Here is a 17,584-nt window from a genome sequence, read left to right on the forward strand (position 1 = left end):
TGGTTTTAATTGCATAATGTCTGTGAGATATTACAGCTTTGGGATGGTGTCTTTTGATCTGCTTGACCTGGTAGCAGTTAACTGGAGAAGAGAGAGGAATCTAAATTAGACGACTTGTAGTGATATCCTCGGCTTCCTCTGAGAACTTCAGGCCAGTTTTCCCCCATACTTGTGTTTTTTGGCTGTGCTGGGTCTCCGCTGCTGCTGGGGCTCTTCCCTGGTTTGGGGGGCGGAGGCTGCTCTTGGCTGCGGTGCACGGCTTCTTGGTGCTGTGGGTCCCCCGTTGCAGAGCACGGGTCTAGGGCACGCCAGCTCAGTGGTTGTGCTTCCAGAGCACCTTCAGACCGCTTGTATTAAAATTCTTATGACGTGAATCAGCAGTTTAAGTTTATGAGTTTGCTCTCCATGTCTTCTTTGAATGTCGTGTCTTTGACTGGCAGCGCAGTAGCTGTGGACAGATGTGAAGTATGTTGGACCATAGTTGCCAATCAGTGGACTGTGATTTTGAATCTTGTGATCAAGACAGGACTTGGTTCTGTGAGGGAAACTGGCAAGTATTCTAATCTGGATCTTAACTGGCCTAGTCCTCCCATCTTACTGAAGTTGAGAATTTTCTTGATGGAAACCCCCAAAAGAGTTTCAGATAATCAGTGTCCTTCAGCAGATGGACAGGAGTGGTGTGAGGTCCCTGTGGGTCACCGGGGTGGGTGGGTGAGGTGCCGCTGTCCTGCTGCTGCTCCTGAGAGCTTGGCGGTGGCTGATTCCTGGGCCATTTTGCGTTTGCACTCTTACGTCATGGCCAGAGAACTGCTTCTGATGAGATAAGCCTAATTAACAAAGCCACAAGGGGCCCTTTATAGGAGAGTTATAGATTCCTGTTATAAGTGGAGATTAGGGTCTGTTTTTTCCCCCTGGTTGGAGCAAAATAAGGTATTTTCAGGGGATGGGAAGGAGGAGAGAGTGTATATGTACAAATGAAGTACATGGTAATTATTAAAATATCCCCAGAATATTAGTCACATTACAGACCATAAGTTTTAGTGACTCAGACAGAATGGGTGTAAATATCAAAGGGACTAAAAGGGAATAGAAGATTTGGGAAAGCGTGATCAATTGACCATGACAACTGGTGCCTTTTGGCAAAGATAGAAAATTTCTGACATTTTGAAGAGCTAGATTGCCTGTTATTATTTTTCCTAAGGGAAGAGAGCTATCTTGTGAAGTTCTGATGTTTTGATAGCCATAGTGAAATAAAATAGTGTTTCTCAAAGGGTGTTCAGGATCCCCTAGATTACCTACTAAACATGCATTTTTCTGGCCATTTTCTCATTTCTACTGACTCAACTTGGCCAGTCACCAGAATTCTTAATTCTGTATAGATTTTTGAAGCCTGTGTGCTGTGCTTAGTATTCAGTCATGTCCAACTCTTTGCAACCCAATGGACCACTGTAGCCCCCCAGATTCCTCTGTCCAAGGGGATTCTCCAGGCAAGAATACTAGAGTGGATTGCCATGCCCTCCTCCATTGAAACCTTACCCTGACCTAATTAATAAGAATATCTGGGAGGTAAAGTTGAGAATCACAGAACTTCCGGAATGAGAACGTCACTTTTGTGTGTTTTTGCTAGAAGTGCATTACATTATTCTAATGATAATAAAACATCAAACAAATCTAAATTGAGAGACATTCCACAAAACGTACTTTTTTAAAGTGTCAAGGTCATTTGAAACAAATTACACTGATTAGAGGAGACGCATGAGGCACGGTAAGGAAATGGAATGTGCAGTCCTCAGTTGGATTCTGGAGCAGAGCGGGGACGTGTGTGGGGTGACTGGCTGAGTCAGGAGAAGGGCTGAGATTAGCTTACAGCGTTGCCTCGGTGTTGGTTCTTAATATAATTACACCCAATTTTTAAAGTTAATCCTTTTTGAGTTCTTGTTCAGCAGGTCTTCCATCTGTATGACCTTTGTTCCCTTGCCCTGTAGGCTTATGATCTTTATTGCCCAAGCCAGGCACATTTTCAGACCTTGCCAAATAATAACGTGTGCATTCTGTTAGGCTGTACGCATGTACTTTCTCTTCCCATGCAGTCTCACTATTAAGCGGCATTGCTATACAATGAATAATAGGCATCCTTTTTTCAAACTGGTAAGTGGGGATGTAGTAATTTAGTGGGTTTCTACCAGCACTTAAAAAATGGGATAGAAAATATCAGTGTAAGACAGAGTAAGGTTAAATACTGTTGCAAGAAACTTTTGTTTATATGTGTGTATTTTGCATCTTCACTAGGCGGTCATGTAAAATGTTGTACTCTTAGTTGCCACTAATGAAAAGTTTGAAAGTCCCTGCTTTAAGAGCTACCAGTCTTTTGAAGATAGATGAAGTTGTTAAAAGCATTGCGTTGTGTAGACACATCAAAAGTAATTTAGAGTATTTTGTTTGACACCTCTTAAGGATTTTTAGGGCCAGAAATCAGGGGGTTGTATAAAAGTTAAAAGGATTTCACTGCGCTTAGGGTCTTAAGCTTTTGCATTTTTAATAGACCACAAGTCACAGTACCTATCTGCATAAAAAATAATTCGGATGCAGAATACCTGGTCTGCCTGCAAATACATAGATCTGTGGCGGCACCAATCCTATGCTTCGTTTCAAGGACAGAATTTAGCTGTAAAATTTAAGGGTGTGCTGGGAATTACTAAAAAAAAAAAAAAAACAGAAGCAAAACAGAAAACCCTAGAGGAGCCAGAACAGACGGACAGAATGTGCCAGGGAAGAACAGAGGGATTGCTCAAGAACCAGGAAGCGGATTTGTCCCCTGCGCCGTGGGCAGCTCTCCAGATGCTTCAGGGCAGGAATCCTGTGTGAGTGTCCTTTCTGTGCAGTGTCACACTCTCTGCTGAGGAACAGTTTGAGTGCTGTGCCGTGTGTCCCGTTATTTTAGGGATGGAGTCTGAAGTGTATATGGTGTGTGTGTGGTCTTCACACTGCCCAGCAGGTGCTCTGCTTGACCTCCAGGGTTTTGGGGGAAGATGACATGAAAATGTCCTCAGGAAAATGTTTTATTATTTCTGTTTCTGTCAGTTCAATTTTGGAGAATTGTATTAGGTAATCGTGGGCTTTCTTGGGGCTTCCCTCATGGCTCAGATGGCAAAGATCTCTGGGTCGGAAAGATCCCTTGGAGAAGGGAATGACTACCCACTCGAATGACTACCCACTCCGCTCTTCTTGTCTGGCAAATCCCATGGACAGAGGAGCCTGGCAGGCTGCAGTCCGTGGGGTCGCACAGAGTCATACACGACTGAGCGACTGAACAGTGCCCTTTTCAGTCTTTAAGATCAGTGAGATCTGGGTTTATTTCTGATTCTGTCACTAATTTCCCAAGTGGCGTTAGTGTCAGAGAACCTGCCTGCCAGTGTGGGAGGCGAAAGAGACACTGGTCTTTCGGAGCTTCCCCGGTGGCTCAGGATAGCAAAGATCCCTGAGTTGGGAAGATCCCCTGGAGAAGGGAATGGCAACCCACTCTAGTATTCTGGCCTGGAGAATCCCATGGACAGAAGAGCCTGGCGGGCTATAGTCCATGGGGTCGAAAAGAGTTGGACATGGCTGAGCCCACGTGCGCACACACACACAGCCACTAATTACTATTTAACAGCAGCCAAGTAATTTGACTTTTCTCAGCTTCAGTTTGTCTTCTGTGAAATAGAGCGGGGGCATCTCTGGACGGTGGGGGGATCGGATGAAACAGGAGATCGGAGGAAGCACTTTACCGAAAGACGGCAGTGACACGCAACTGCTTTTCTCGGGTCTTTATGAGAGGGTTGAGTCGTGAAGGGGGTTCTATGGATCAAAGTCTTCATGGCGTATTAAACAAATCTTTTATGCAGTTACTGCAAAAATCTGCAAGGGAGAAGCTTGAGGACGTTCTCCCATACCATACGGAGTTGAGACCTAACTCAGTGCTTTAGGAACTTAACTCTCCGGAAGGTTTTGAAAGCAGAGGGGGGTAGGGTTTTACACCCTATTTATTGAGTAAAACTGTTATCCAGACTGGAGACATTTTACAGAATTAAAGCAGTTGCTCACTCTGATGGATATAACACGTAGACGATTAAACCAACTTGATCTGCCTTCTGCTGAAATGTGCGGCTGTGTGACAGGTGTGTTTATTTCTTGAAGGGTGGGCATTGAATTTAATTTCCCTGAGACGATTATAATCAGAAATGCTTTTAGGCCAGTTGTTTGCTCTGTGACCATTAACTAACAAGATGATTCAGTCAGGCTTGATTCAGTTAAAACTCAATCTTTCGAAACCAGCCATGTAGTTTCAGCTTAGTTTTATTTCCTGGAGGGGTGGAATGTGGGATCCCCCACCTCAGTTTCCCATAAAGTATGTATAAGCTTCAGTACAGGCACATTTCAACAAGATGAGTGGACAAGTCTTTCTGGAAATCACTTCCGTGTTGTAAGGATTTTTAAAGTTCCTTTAGTAGTTTTCTAGGTGAGCATTCACTAGTCAATCTTTTTTCCTTTTTCAAAACAAATTTCCTTCTTTTTTTCCTGGCCTAAAAATAATGCAAATATTCATGACTTAATTTCTTTTCTTTTCATATGTTTATAACTACATATTTCCTAGAGAATTGTGTTTTAATGAGATTGTCAGAGTTTCTCAGTTAGCCCTATTCCAAAATGTTTTAGGGCAATGCATTTTAATGTTTTATAATTCTACACTGGAGTAATCCTAACAGGGTATTTAAGTCAGGTGATAAAACGAAAGTCGTAAAAGAGCTTTAAAGAACTATGGTGCTGGAATGGGTTTCCTTCCTAGTTCAAAACCATTTCAGAAACTTCATGAATGACCTTTATTTTCTTCTCTGTAGCACACACGACTGTAATTTCCCATGACTATTTATGGTCTGTACAGCCCTTTTCTACTTCCTTTTTTTTTTTTTTAAATGTCAACAGAATATGTGTTTCTTTAATGGAAAATGTTCTATTTGGGGGAAGCTGCTTTTCCTCAGCTATGTTATGGAGTTGTGTGAGTGTGTGTGTGTGTGTGTAAGTGTGGGGGCTGCAAGATCAGAGAGTATTGAATTAGTGGATTGAAAGATTGGAACGACAGTCTTGGTGGTGACTCCTGAATACAGAGCCTTCTTTTTATCCTCAATTAAAAATATCTGTACCTGGTATTCCAGAGTCTTTCTTTTTAAGGAAGATTTTATTCTTTTTTTAAACTAAGTTATGGTAAAATAGTCCCGAATTGAATGCAGAATGTGTCAAACGTGGGTGGTTTTGAAATGAGAGAAAGTCGGTTCATTAACATAGTGGTTCGTTCCAGGTAGGGGTTGGGGAACAAGGCAGCTTTGGCCTTGGGGACCGTGGTAGGTGGTCCTGTGGGCTGGACAGGGGTCAGTCACTGTGGCCCCACGATGGAGCGCCCGTGCTGCAGATCACCGGGACGCAGCAGAGTTGTCTGTCTGCCCAGGTCCTGCTCCACCCTTCGCTTCCCTTTTCAGTGACTGGGAGCCTGATCCCAGCAAGGATTCTGTTTCAGTTCTCCAGCTTTGCATTTTCTATTTATCTGTGTTTCACAGTAACTAAGGAAGTATTACAGTTTTTGACAGTTTTAGTTATCTCAAGTATAAAAACATTCTTCATAGTTTAGCTGTTGTTCACACTGTCATTTGGGTTACTGATAGTGTATATTAATACGTGTTTCCATGTAAACTTTATTAAAGTATAATATAAATACAGAAATGGGACCATAAGTATGAACGTGTCAGTTGCTCACTCGTGTCCCGTTCTTTGCAACCCCATGGACTGTAGCCCGCCAGGCTCTCTGTCCATAGCATTCTCCAGGTGAGAGGACTGGAGTGAGTAGCCCATTTCCTTCTACTGCAAGTATAGTACTTGATAAACATTTTCAAAGTGAACACACTCATGTGACCAGCACCCAGAGTGAGAACCAAAGCGGTATCATACTGGAAAAATTAGAAGCTATCTTCTAGACACTGCCTCCCTTCCCTGACTTTTAATATTGTATATTAGTTTTGCCTGATTCTGAACTCTGTAATTATGGAGTCATGCAGTGTATCCTGTTATCTTCCATCCTATTGATACATGTAGTTCTTCATTTTCACTACTATACAGTATTCCATTATTTTACTACAGAACAAATTATCTCTTGCAGTTGTGAATATATGTCAGTAAAATATGGTTTATACAGCATGCTGAAAAGGACTTAGTCACTATGTGATTTAGTTATATTGTGATCTAACATCTAATTGTTTTATTGCTATGAAAACTTTTATTTTAAAATAGGCAATTGTGTTTCTCTTTCTTAAGACAGAATATTAGCTTTACCTTATCACTTTCCTTTCTACTCCCCACCAGCTATAAAATATGACTTCCTTTTTCTTTTGTACTTCCATAAAAATTTATTTCTAGGGAATTCCCTGGAAGTCCAGTGGTTAGGACTCCATGCTTCCACTGCAAGGGGCAAGGGTCAGGGGACTCAGATCCTGCAAGCCACACAGTGTGACCAGGAAAAACAAACAAACAAAATTGATCTCTATCTCTTTGTAGTTAACACATTTAGGTAATTATTGTGTTCAGTATAGATTGTGGAGTCATATATCTATATGCCTGCCAAAGCTAAAACCTATCTTTAAATTCGTGTTTCTAAACCCAGTTTCCAGTATGGTGGGTATCTGACAGGAAACTTCTAGATTTGTTGAGAATTCTGGGGTGGAGCTCTGGCTTATCAGCACGATTTTGTTGTTTGTCATCGTAGCCTGAGATTCCTGAATGCGTCTGCAAACAAACTGGAAACCCTCCCTCCAGCCACACTTTCAGAGGAGACCAACAGCATCTTACAGGAGTTGTATTTGACGAACAACAACCTCACAGATAAATGTGTGCCCTTGTTAACCGGACACCCCCATCTGAAGGTTCTTCACATGGCCTACAACCGACTTCAGAGTTTTCCCGCAAGGTAAAAGAAGATTGCAGAGTGACATCCTTCATTGCATTTCTGAAAATGGGTTCATAGATGAAAAGGCAAAAACGAAAATGTTTAGTTTCCAAATAGTGTAAAGCTTATTCCTCTTTTCTATAAGCCATTATCAACATTCCACTAAAAAGGAATGTGTTTATTTTTCTAATATGAATGTATCCAAGGACCCAGTTGCTAGACTGTTCTTATGATTTTGAAACAAAGTATGTTATTTACAGGTTTGTTTTTTCTTTTGATTAATTAAAAAAATTAACAGTATGGCGAGTGAGAATTAGAACCTTAATTAGGAACCTGAAGGTTCTTAATTAGCTAATAGCTTTGGATTTGTGTTTATGGTATAAAAAGCAGTGGTGGCTTATTTGATCATAGAAACTGTGACACTGGAAATAATTTATGGCTCTCAGAAAATTCCACTTGTAAGTCTATTTTAATTTGAATTTGTAATCTGGGAAACAGTAGCACTGTATCTTGCTTTGAATGGATCTGCACACTGAGCCTGCCGTGGAGGACTTACTCTGCTTCTCTGTCACTGGCATTTATCCATTTAACAAGTCAGGTCCGAGAACTCACATCCACACACCAAAGAAGCACACACTAACCCCTGGGTATTCTGCTGTTAACTGCAGCTTAGTACTGGGCCAAAGCAGAATACCGGCACAGCCTCCGTCTGTGGCCATCAAGGTTAGCAGTCTGTTGAAGCCCTTACTAAAACGGGGAGGCCCAGGTATGCACTGACTCCTAGTATTGCTTTATTTTGTAGTATACATTTATTTTCTCCCAATCATTTGATGTTAATGTTTAAGTTTTTCTTTCTTTTTTCTTTTTAATTGTTATGTATTTTTCTTTTACTATGGAATGAGGTGATATTTTTAGAAGAAAACATGGTGGTCCCATAAGAATAACACCCCTGAAAGGGCTCCCCGTCCTCTGAGATGGTTAGAGGCCAAGCATGGCTGTCCCCTCAAGCTCTGAGGGTTCCCCCGCGCAACCCAGGCCACTGGTGACCGCCCTAAATACAGAAACTTGGTTTTTTTCCCACCTTCATTCTATGTTGAGGCATGGAAATTTCTTTAACATTTTCTTCCTTGGGCCTGATTTCCATATTTTGAATCTTTTTTCATGCCTGTTGCTTATTGATTTCTTCCCATTTCTTTTCAAAATATGTGACATATTCAAATAACAATCTCTTACAAATTCAGGCTGTCAGAGATGGATTTCTTCACAGTCTGTACATACAGGGGTGTTTGTAGCGTATCCTAACACCATGTTGAATGTTTATGATATTAAAAGATCTGATTTCATCAGGTAAAAACTTAGTTCTTGTATCTTTGGTATATATCTCAAGTAATCAAATAAAGTAGCGTTTATTTTTGAGAGAGAACAGAAGGGCAATAAAGGGTTTCTCGCTAAATTGTTTGGACGGTTTATTGTGACAAGTGAAACTGCAGCAGGCAGGTGAGGTACCAATAACCGTGGTGCCTATTAAGACTCCGGCATCACCCAAGGTGGAAAAGGGGTCAGAGGAGTGATGGATGCATCTGGGGCTGCGGGTGGGGCGGGGGAACTTTCTCCCTCTAGATTTACAGAAAATAAAGGAAACCCCTAACTCTGGAATTTTTCTTTATTTGGTTACTGTAATTATTGATTTATGTAACTAATGTTAATTCTAGACTATAGGTTAAGATTAAACAATAAAAGACATCCTTAAAAAAAAACGTTAAATTATATTCAACATGAAAGTCGCTCAGTAGTGTCCAACTCTTTTGAGACCCCATGGACTGTATAGTCCATGGAATTCTCCAGGCCAGAATACTGGAGTGGGTAGCCTTTCCCTTCTCCAGGGGATCTTCCCAACCCAGGTATCAAACCCAGGTCTCCTGCATTACAGGTGGATTCTTTAGCAGCTGAGCTATCAGGGAAATTATATTAGGGTGTGTTATTAAGGTAAAGTCAGAAAGGTGCTTTCTTTGTAGATATTTAGCAGAAGTTGAGAGAAATTTCTTTGGGTACAGATTGAATTTGGCTCAGCTAGAAGGTCTCTCAGTGGCTCAGACAGTAAAGAATCCACCTGCAATGCAGGAGACCTGGGTTTGACCCCTGGGTGGGGTGGATCCCCTGGGGAAGGGAATGACTACCCACTCCAGTATTCTTGCCTGGAGAATTCCATGGACAGAGGAGCCTGGTGGGCTACAGTCTGTGGGGTCTCGAAGAGTCCGACACGACTGAGTGACTGACACGCTAACGCAGACAGTCTCGAGGTGATCCGGGTGGCCCGTCAGCATTCTCCTCAGCACCACTTCGTTATCACACGTGATGTCAGAGGAATTTGGGGAGTGGGTTTCAGGAGAAAGCATATCTTCATATAAGCCTTCCCGCTTCTCCTCTGTATCCCCTTGAGGTCTCAGGGCCAGTACAAAGAAACCCTACTCTTAAACTAAGGTCTTTAAAGCACATATACTGGATTAATGCAGACTTTTGACCAATTCGAGTAGGATTTTCACTGCAGTTCAGACTAAGCCACATAGCAAAGTGATTGTTGTCAGGATATCTTAATTCACACGCAGAGTAGGAAAAGGACATCCGTTTTTCTTGTTGTTGCCAATTTAAAGAGTTGAAGCTAAGACTTTTTGTTTTGTAGTAAGAAAAGTGTTAGTTTCTCAGTCCTGTCCAGCTCTTTGCGACCCCATGGACTGTAGCCCACCAAACTCCTCTGTCCTTGGAATTCTCCAGGCCAGAATGCTGGAGTGGGTGGCCATTTCCTACTCCAGGGGATCTTCCTGACCCAGTGATTGAACTCAGGTTTCTGAACTCGGGTTTCTTGCATCTCCTGCATTGCAAGCAGATTCTTTGCTGTCTGAGCCACCAGGGAAGCCCCTGTAGTAAGAAAAGAGGTGTTAAAATACTTTGATCCTCAAAAACAGTAGTGAAAAAGTGATTCAACAAATCATTTGTTAAAATGATTCCGAGTGAATCTTTAAAGAATCTTCAGACTAAATTACCCTTTGGTTCTCATTATCTATTATTAGTATTTTCTTTTTAAATTTCTTTCTAGTTACTTTGTGATTTGTCCACCTTGGATTTTCTCTTTTTTTTAGTAAAATGGCGAAACTGGAGGAACTTGAAGAGATCGACCTCAGTGGGAATAAACTGAAGGCCGTGCCGACGACCATCATGAACTGCAGGCGCATGCACACCATGACAGCTCACTCCAACTGCATTGAAGTCTTCCCTGAGGTGATGCAGCTCCCGGAGATCAAGGTATGTGGTCCGAGCCGTGACCCCCAGCCTCAGGCCGAAGACGTGCTTCCTGTGAGTCACCGGCTCAGGATGCCGGCACCCTCTGCCGGGTTCCTTGGAGTGAGGACGCCTCTGTTGTTCTTGCTCCATCCCTCCTCGCTGCTGGGCCACGCTGCTGAGTTGGCCGAGGTGGGAAACCAGTAAACAAGAAGCCCTGGGCTGGGAGTGGGGAAGGTGGCTCAGAGGCCAAGAGTCTGCCTGCAGAGACACAGGAGACTGCGAAGACGCCCTGCTGGAGGGAACGGCTGCCCACTGCAGGGTTCTTGCCTGGGGGTCCCATGGACACAGGAGCCTGGTGGGCTACGGTCCGTGGGGTCACAAGGGATCGAACACTACTTGCGACTGGATGTGAGCCGCGTGGCCACCTCACTCGTTCCCATCTGTCTAACAGCACCTGTCGCACCTTTTTCCAGGGTGTCTGTGAGACTCAGAGACTGAGCCAGGTTTGATAGGAGTTTGAAAGAGCCAGCAGCACCCCGCACCCCACACCCCGATTAAACAGCGGCATCCCCATGGCGCTGTGGGGTAGTAGCAAGTCCCTGTGCAGATGTAGTCTCACTGCTGTTTAAAGACCAGACATGCGCTTCAGTTGAATGATGCTGGCAGAACAAGTAGTATCTCCCATTTGGTAGGCAAGGAAGCTGAGGTGCTGAAAAAGAAGGTGGTCTGTGTCAGTGAAGACGGCAGCTTGGTGGCAGAGGCTTTCTACACCTCATGACTATGGCAGTCTCACGGGACGAAACCAGTTCACTAGCAGGAACGTCATCTAACAGTTTTTTTTTTTTTTGGGCGCAAAGAGTAAGAAGTTCTTTCATTTGTGTCTCAGCATTTCTGATTATTAGTTTTATGCTTAATAAAGAAAAAAAACTCTGGTTATAGACTCAGGATATATTCTCATCTCCTAAAAAGGAACAAATGTCATCCTGTTTGAAATCACTTTGAATAGCATGAACGATTTTTCATCACAGGAGTACATTTACACGGTTGAGGTGTGTACGAGCCATGTGATAAGTGTGTGTGTGTTTGCTTTAGGCCATGAAGTATTTTATTTTGAGCACTGTAATCTCGTATATGACTGTGGCATTTTGGAATACTTACTGAAAATTCACAGAATTTTTTTTTTTTTTGCCATGCCGTCTGGCTCACGCGATTTTAGTTCCCCCACCAGGGATGGAACCCGGACCCCTGCAGTGGAGGCACAGTTTTAACCACTGCACCACCAGGGAAGTCCCAGAAGTATTCTATTTTTACTTTATAGTACCTTTTACAGTGGGTAAGAGGTGGGCTTCTGAAGGGAATATATCTGGAGTTGGATTCCAGCTCCAAGTCCCTTAATTGTTCTGTTCCCTCATCTGTACAATGAGGGAAAGAACAGCACAGAGTCACAGTGTTGCTGTGAGGATGAAATGGAATAAAACGTGCAGAGCGTCTGAGGGAGGAGTAAGAACTCTAGCGAGAGCACTAAATGTGGGCCATCATTAGTGACGAGGCCTCCGTAGGGGTCAGCTCTGATGTTGATTATGTGGAGCAACTGTTCTGGCTGATGATCAGCAGAATCCAGGAAGCCTGTCACTTAAGCACAGGCTTCTCTGATTCCAGCACAGGAGCTGTGCTGACAGCTGAGCCTGCCGGGGGCTGCTAGCCGGCCCATCCTGGGAGGGGGTGTGGTGTGTCTCGGGGGCTCATTAAACAGGGCCCTGTGCACCCCGCCTCTCGGTTAGCCTCCCGTGTGCTGCTCTTACTGTCTGCACCTGTCCTTTAATGTTACCAAACTCTTAGCTGTTGATTTTTTTGTTTTTAAGTATCTGGTTTAAAATGTGGATAGACGTTTACATTTTTCAAGTTTTGACTAGGTTTTGCACAATGTGAATGTTGTCCTGCAAAAGCAGACTTTCTCTTAGGCCCTTGCGTGGGCTCCCGGCCTTTAAATCAGCGCTGTTGAGTCTCATGTCACCCCTTCCCTGCATCTGCCCTCTGTGCCCTGCTGGCAGCCTCTGCGTTGTGGGGTGGGGGGGGCGGTGTGTGGCCGGAGCTGCAGCAGTGGCTTGCAGGGTCTCAGTTCCTCCCCCAGGGTTTAAACCCAGGCCTCTGGCAGTGAAAATGCAGGGTCCTAGCCACTGGGCCACCAGGGAAGTCCTAGAGCCACTTTTAAAACTTTTCTTTTGGTATTATTTTTTAATAGTTTTTTTTTAATCCCAGATATTATATCCTGGCATTTTCCTTATGTTAAAAATGCCCAGTCTTTCTGATCCAGCAGTCCCATGACCAAGAGATGTTTGTTGTTGGGGTTTTATTTCAGGGGGGGCGGTGATGAGCAGTATCAAGTATCCTTTACATACAAAAGTATGAACTTTGCAGTCCTGGACAGATAGTGTTATTGAAAAAGTAATAGTTACATTGTTTGAGAACTCTGGGTTGATATTTTAGTGTTATTTCATATGAGAAACAACTCATTCATATTTCATATGAGACTATTTTAAGTAGCTGTGTAAGTATTTACACACATTTAAACCATCAAAAGAAAGCTCCTGATAAAAGTAGTGGCTGTAAACAAATGATAAAATACCGGAGTCATTACTGCAAACTGAGCCCTAAAGCATGTTTTTAATATAAAAGAAATCATTTTTTATAAGTTGAAATACTCTAGCCTATGTTAAAATTTTATTGTGTTTCAGAATTTTATTGCAGATGGTGAGAATCCATCCGCCTGCAATGCAGGAGACCCAGGTTTGATCCCTGGGTTTGGAGGGAAGATCCCCTGGACAAGGAATGGCAACCCACCCCAGTATTCTTGCCTGGAGAATCCCGTGGACAGAGGAACCTGGCAGGCTGCAGTCCGTAGGTTGGCAAAGAGTTGGACGTGACTGAGTGACTGACACTAGTAATCCTAGGTTATATTCTTAAGGCTTCTTGAAAATAAAGTGCAGTAATTGTAAGGTGTTTCATAAAAAGTATTAAAATTATTGCAATTATAAACATTAGGAGATAACATAAGTTAAAGAAGAATAAGGTCCTGTTGTATTTAGCTAGTTCTCTGTGAGCAGTCTCATCTCTTAAGACATTAAAGGAGAGGGCTTGTTCACAGCTTTGTTACCAAAGCTTTAAAACCAATTATCATTTAAAAGGATAAACAAGTTTTCTTACTAAAATATATATACTAAAATGTAATTTTTGAAACTTGAAAAATTAGGCCATTATTCACATACCCCTAGAACAGAGACCACATGCCTCCCCTAATCTTGGGTAAAACGTAGGTGTAGGCTTGCCTCATTTTGGTGCATTTAGCAAGATCTCGCAGAGTGATCGTCAGGCAACAAATTCTCTATGTGGGCCAGAAGGTCATGTAAGTTAGTAGGAAAAAAGTTAATTTTGTAGAGTTTTCTGGTGCACTCAAGCGCACCCAGTCGCAGAAGCTTTGTTCCCTGGGATTACTGTCTTCACCGTTGTTCGGCACCTTCTTCGAAACCCACCACCAGTCCTGTGTTCTGGAGCAGGTCGTGTTCTGTTCTGATTCTAAAATAAACACACCTCCTTCTGGGTACAGATCCGCCGTCAATCAGCTAGAGAGGAAAACCTGGCCCTCGAGTCACCACGTCAGCCAGGCGTGGCTTGGCTGGTCCCGGCTGACGTCCTCGTCTAGGCCCCCAGTGCTGGCGGCCCAGGGAGCAGCGGAGCCACCTGGGCGGCCCTCAGCCCCTCTCGCCCAGGGGCCCCTCACCTCACTCCACGGCCGCCACATCGATAGTGTAGCAGCTTTGCAACAAAACCCAAGCTCCTCGTTGAATTACTTCCAATTAGTGACATATTCCTACCGTTTTTGAAGTGTGGTTTAAGCAGGTGAAATTAATGTGTGACACAGCAGATGAAATTTAAACATATACCAGCAACTTTTGTCAAATTTTTCGTTTTTCTGTAGGGTCCTGATTCTGGCCACTAGGTGAACAGCATATTTTAAAATGTTAAGTTCTTCCCAGAAGGTTATTTTCATGTTTGTGCTGTGAAGTAATAAATCAATTGGATAAGTCGAGGGACGTCATCTCTAGGACTGCTTTTTTCCCTGGGAAATGGAGTATGAAGTGTGTTTAATATGCCACACTCTTGAGAACAGTGGATCCAGGAAGTTGAATTTCCCTTGGAATCAAGCCATGTTTGTTGTTTCTGAAGCGGGATGAGGGCAAGAGAACCAGCTCAGTCATAAACACAAAGCACACGGGGAAGTGGTGGGTCAAAGTGGGTGAAAGAAAAGGCATTAATTCTTCAGAAAGGAGGGTAAGGGGGATAAAGACACACCAGGGACCAGTTAGGTGGCGGTTTGGGTGGGCTAGCTGACCTTCTAGACTCAACAGGTCACCTAGGAACTGAAATATCCAAAAACCAGGAAGCAGAAACAGTTGTCTTTCTGGTCCTGGAGTCTGGGTATTCGTTATTTAGGAATTCTTCTAAAATTTGGGGAATCTGGCACCCATTCCTGTTTGGAACAAAAGCTGCGGAAAAGGCATGAAGCAGTGTCTTCCAGGACAGGGCCATTGAAGCTGCTTTTCTCTCTGCCTCCCTGGCCACACAGCCCACAGGAAAGCTGGGCCTGAACAGTCGCTCTCTCTCAGAGTCGGGGTAAAGTGTTAACTCAGACAGATTGGTTTGTTTTTTTAACTCAAATTTGAAAAATTATTTCAGTAGGTCTTTTAAACACAAAGCCACTCCCTTTCCAACAAATGCTGCTTCTTACGAGGTGGGCTGTGTGCATGCAGGTAGGCAGCTGGCCCCTGAGAGTCCTGTGTGTGGAGAGCGTCCCTCCAGAGGCGCCCCAGGGAGGGGAGCACTTGTGGCCGTGCGTCCTCAGAGAGCTTGGCTGGGAAGTGGGCACTGCCATGCTCTCGACAGTCTCCTATCCACAGGGAGAAGAAGTGAGATCATACGCCCCGAAGTCTGGAATATGGCCTGCAGTCATCTATAAACTTCTGTGATGTCTCCTTTCTGATCTAAAATTACATGCTAATTTTGTGTTCTACTCTTTTACCATTTCTTTTAGTTTTGATATAAAAGTGAAGGCTCCACAGTCTTCTAAGCAACACTGACGCCCCCAGAAGCACAGGCCAGGTGTCCTGTAACTCTGTGATATACCACTGAATCCCCAAGGGCACACATAACCAGTTTTAAGAAGAAATGATGAAAAGGAATTGCTTAGCTTATATGTAGGATGCATTTCATTAAAGTCAGATTTTAGAAATAGTTTTGGTGTTTAAGGGAATTTACCTGTTTGCAGAAATGGAATAGTAATTGGTGGATTGAGGGTTTTTTTGAAAAAAGTTTTACCCTGATGGTCATTTTTTTCAAGGTGTTGCCAATAAGGTTTCCTAAATCTAAAACCCAGTTGAGAAAAATCAGAGATACTGTGTATAAACTTAAAAGGAAGGGCCTTTACAAATTAATGTAGAAAGGAGTGGCAGCCCAGTCTAGTATTCTTGCCTGGAGAATCCTATGGACAGAGGAGCCTCGTGGGCTGCAGTTCATGGGATTGCAAAGAGTCAGACACAACGGAGCAGTTAACACTTTTACAAATTGAAGTTCTTCTTTTGCTTATTCAGTCAACAAGCATTTGTGGAAGACTATTAAAAGAACAGGAAATAGTGCTTGTAAGCAAAGCACTTACTATCTGTGTTAACACCAGAGGTTGCCACCAGATAGCAACGTCCTGTAATTTTTAGGAATAAACCTCCTTAAGTGTGCACAGCTATATTAGGGGTGTTTCTCCACTCAGTCTGCCCTTAATGAAATGAGTTACCTTCTCATGCAGAAGCAGTCACATTTAAAAACATATCAATTCCTTTGCAGTGCTACTTACTCTAGACTGAATTTAACCTAAACGTGTATATTGCAGTTCCCATCCTAACAGATCCATTAAGATCCATTCATTTATTCAGTCAACAAATAAGTGCCTACCAAGTGGTAGGCATTCATTTGTTTGTTTCTCCTTCTGGTGAAAGCATCGTTTGAGCTCCTGCTTTGTGCAGTGTGCTAAAAACGCATCAGACGTGGGAGCAGATGCAGCAAGGTAGCGTAAAGAGTTCCCTTCACAGAGGACGGTGTGCCAGGGCACAGACAGGTGGGAACAGGTTGGCACGAGAGCTCACTCTGACAGCTGAACACTGCGTGAGAGGAGGCAGGTGCTGAAAGGCAGGTTGAAGGCCACAGCTGACCAGCTGAGGACCTTGGGCGCAGGTTGAAGGGTGGCAGGGGCGGCAGAAAGACTGAGGCTGGAGTGGAATGAGGTAGAGCAAGCCACAGCAGAAAACCACCCTGGCAGCACCGTGGGGAGTGGATCAGAGGGAAGGGAGGCTGAAAGCAAAGTTGGGAAGCGGTCATAGTCCTCAGGGCAAACGTAGGATGGTGGAACTAGACGGCAAGGAACTGGCTGCAGGGGGTTCAGGACTGGTGACCAGATGGGCCTGGGCGGGCTGGTGTGTGAACCCATCTCTCAGGATCTGTATCGCTGTCCCCAAGGTCACCTTTATAAATGATACCCCGCTGAACTCGTTTATAATCTGGTAATTTAAAGAAGGAGCAATTTTATGTCTATGGAATTGTAAAAGATTAAATCTTTAGAGGTAACATTAAAAAATGTTGCTAACCAATTTCATAAAATTCAGTAATGTTCCACAATGTCTTTAATCTTTCCCCTTAATACTCTGACCTCCGAATTCGTTTGTGTCAACTGTTTAGCCTTCTACATTACCCACACCTGTCAGTCCTTAAGCTCATGTTTCATCACCATCAGGAGAAGCATTGACACTGCGTGGTGTTTTCTTTTCTCTGTGCTGATGTATACAGACCATGCTACCAGAATAGCCCGTTACGAGGCAGTGTTATCAGAGTTTCATTCGAGTCCAGGTGACACGAAACCATTATTTGTAATTGGAAAAACAACAAAAAGGACGAGATGACCATGTCCCTATTATTAACATTTAGATTAAGTGAATTCTTGCACTTCTGTTGAAAGTATTAAGGCTATCAAAGGTGATGAGAGTGCAGATCTAGAATAAGTGAAATGTAATGAAATTGTACCTACAGTTATGATTTTTATATTAATAGGCTAAAGAAAGATATAGAATTCTAACCCTGATTGTGTTAAGGTGTTAAAGGCTGGTGGTGGTGGCGTAGTCACTAAGTCACGTCAGACTCTCTGAAACCCCATGGACTGTAGCCTGCCAGGCTCCTCTGTGCATAGGATTCTCCAGGCAAGAATACTGGAGTGGGTTGCCATGCCCTGCTCCAGGG

General features: G+C 43.4%; 1 protein-coding gene across 4 annotated transcripts in view; it reads left to right on the plus strand.

Moving 5' to 3' along the window:
- Nucleotides 1–17,584, plus strand: part of PHLPP1 (PH domain and leucine rich repeat protein phosphatase 1) — a 219,374-nt gene that overhangs the window by 181,169 nt on the left and 20,621 nt on the right. For all 4 annotated transcript variants that reach the window (XM_061400373.1, XM_061400374.1, XM_061400375.1 and 1 more), the window contains 2 exons: nt 6,791–6,991; nt 10,108–10,270. In XM_061400373.1, the coding sequence (XP_061256357.1) occupies nt 6,791–6,991; nt 10,108–10,270 (364 nt within the window). The remainder of the gene's footprint in view (nt 1–6,790; nt 6,992–10,107; nt 10,271–17,584) is intronic.

The sequence above is a fragment of the Bos javanicus genome, chromosome 24, assembly GCF_032452875.1.
Source record: "Bos javanicus breed banteng chromosome 24, ARS-OSU_banteng_1.0, whole genome shotgun sequence".
Classification (NCBI taxonomy): domain Eukaryota; kingdom Metazoa; phylum Chordata; class Mammalia; order Artiodactyla; family Bovidae; genus Bos; species Bos javanicus.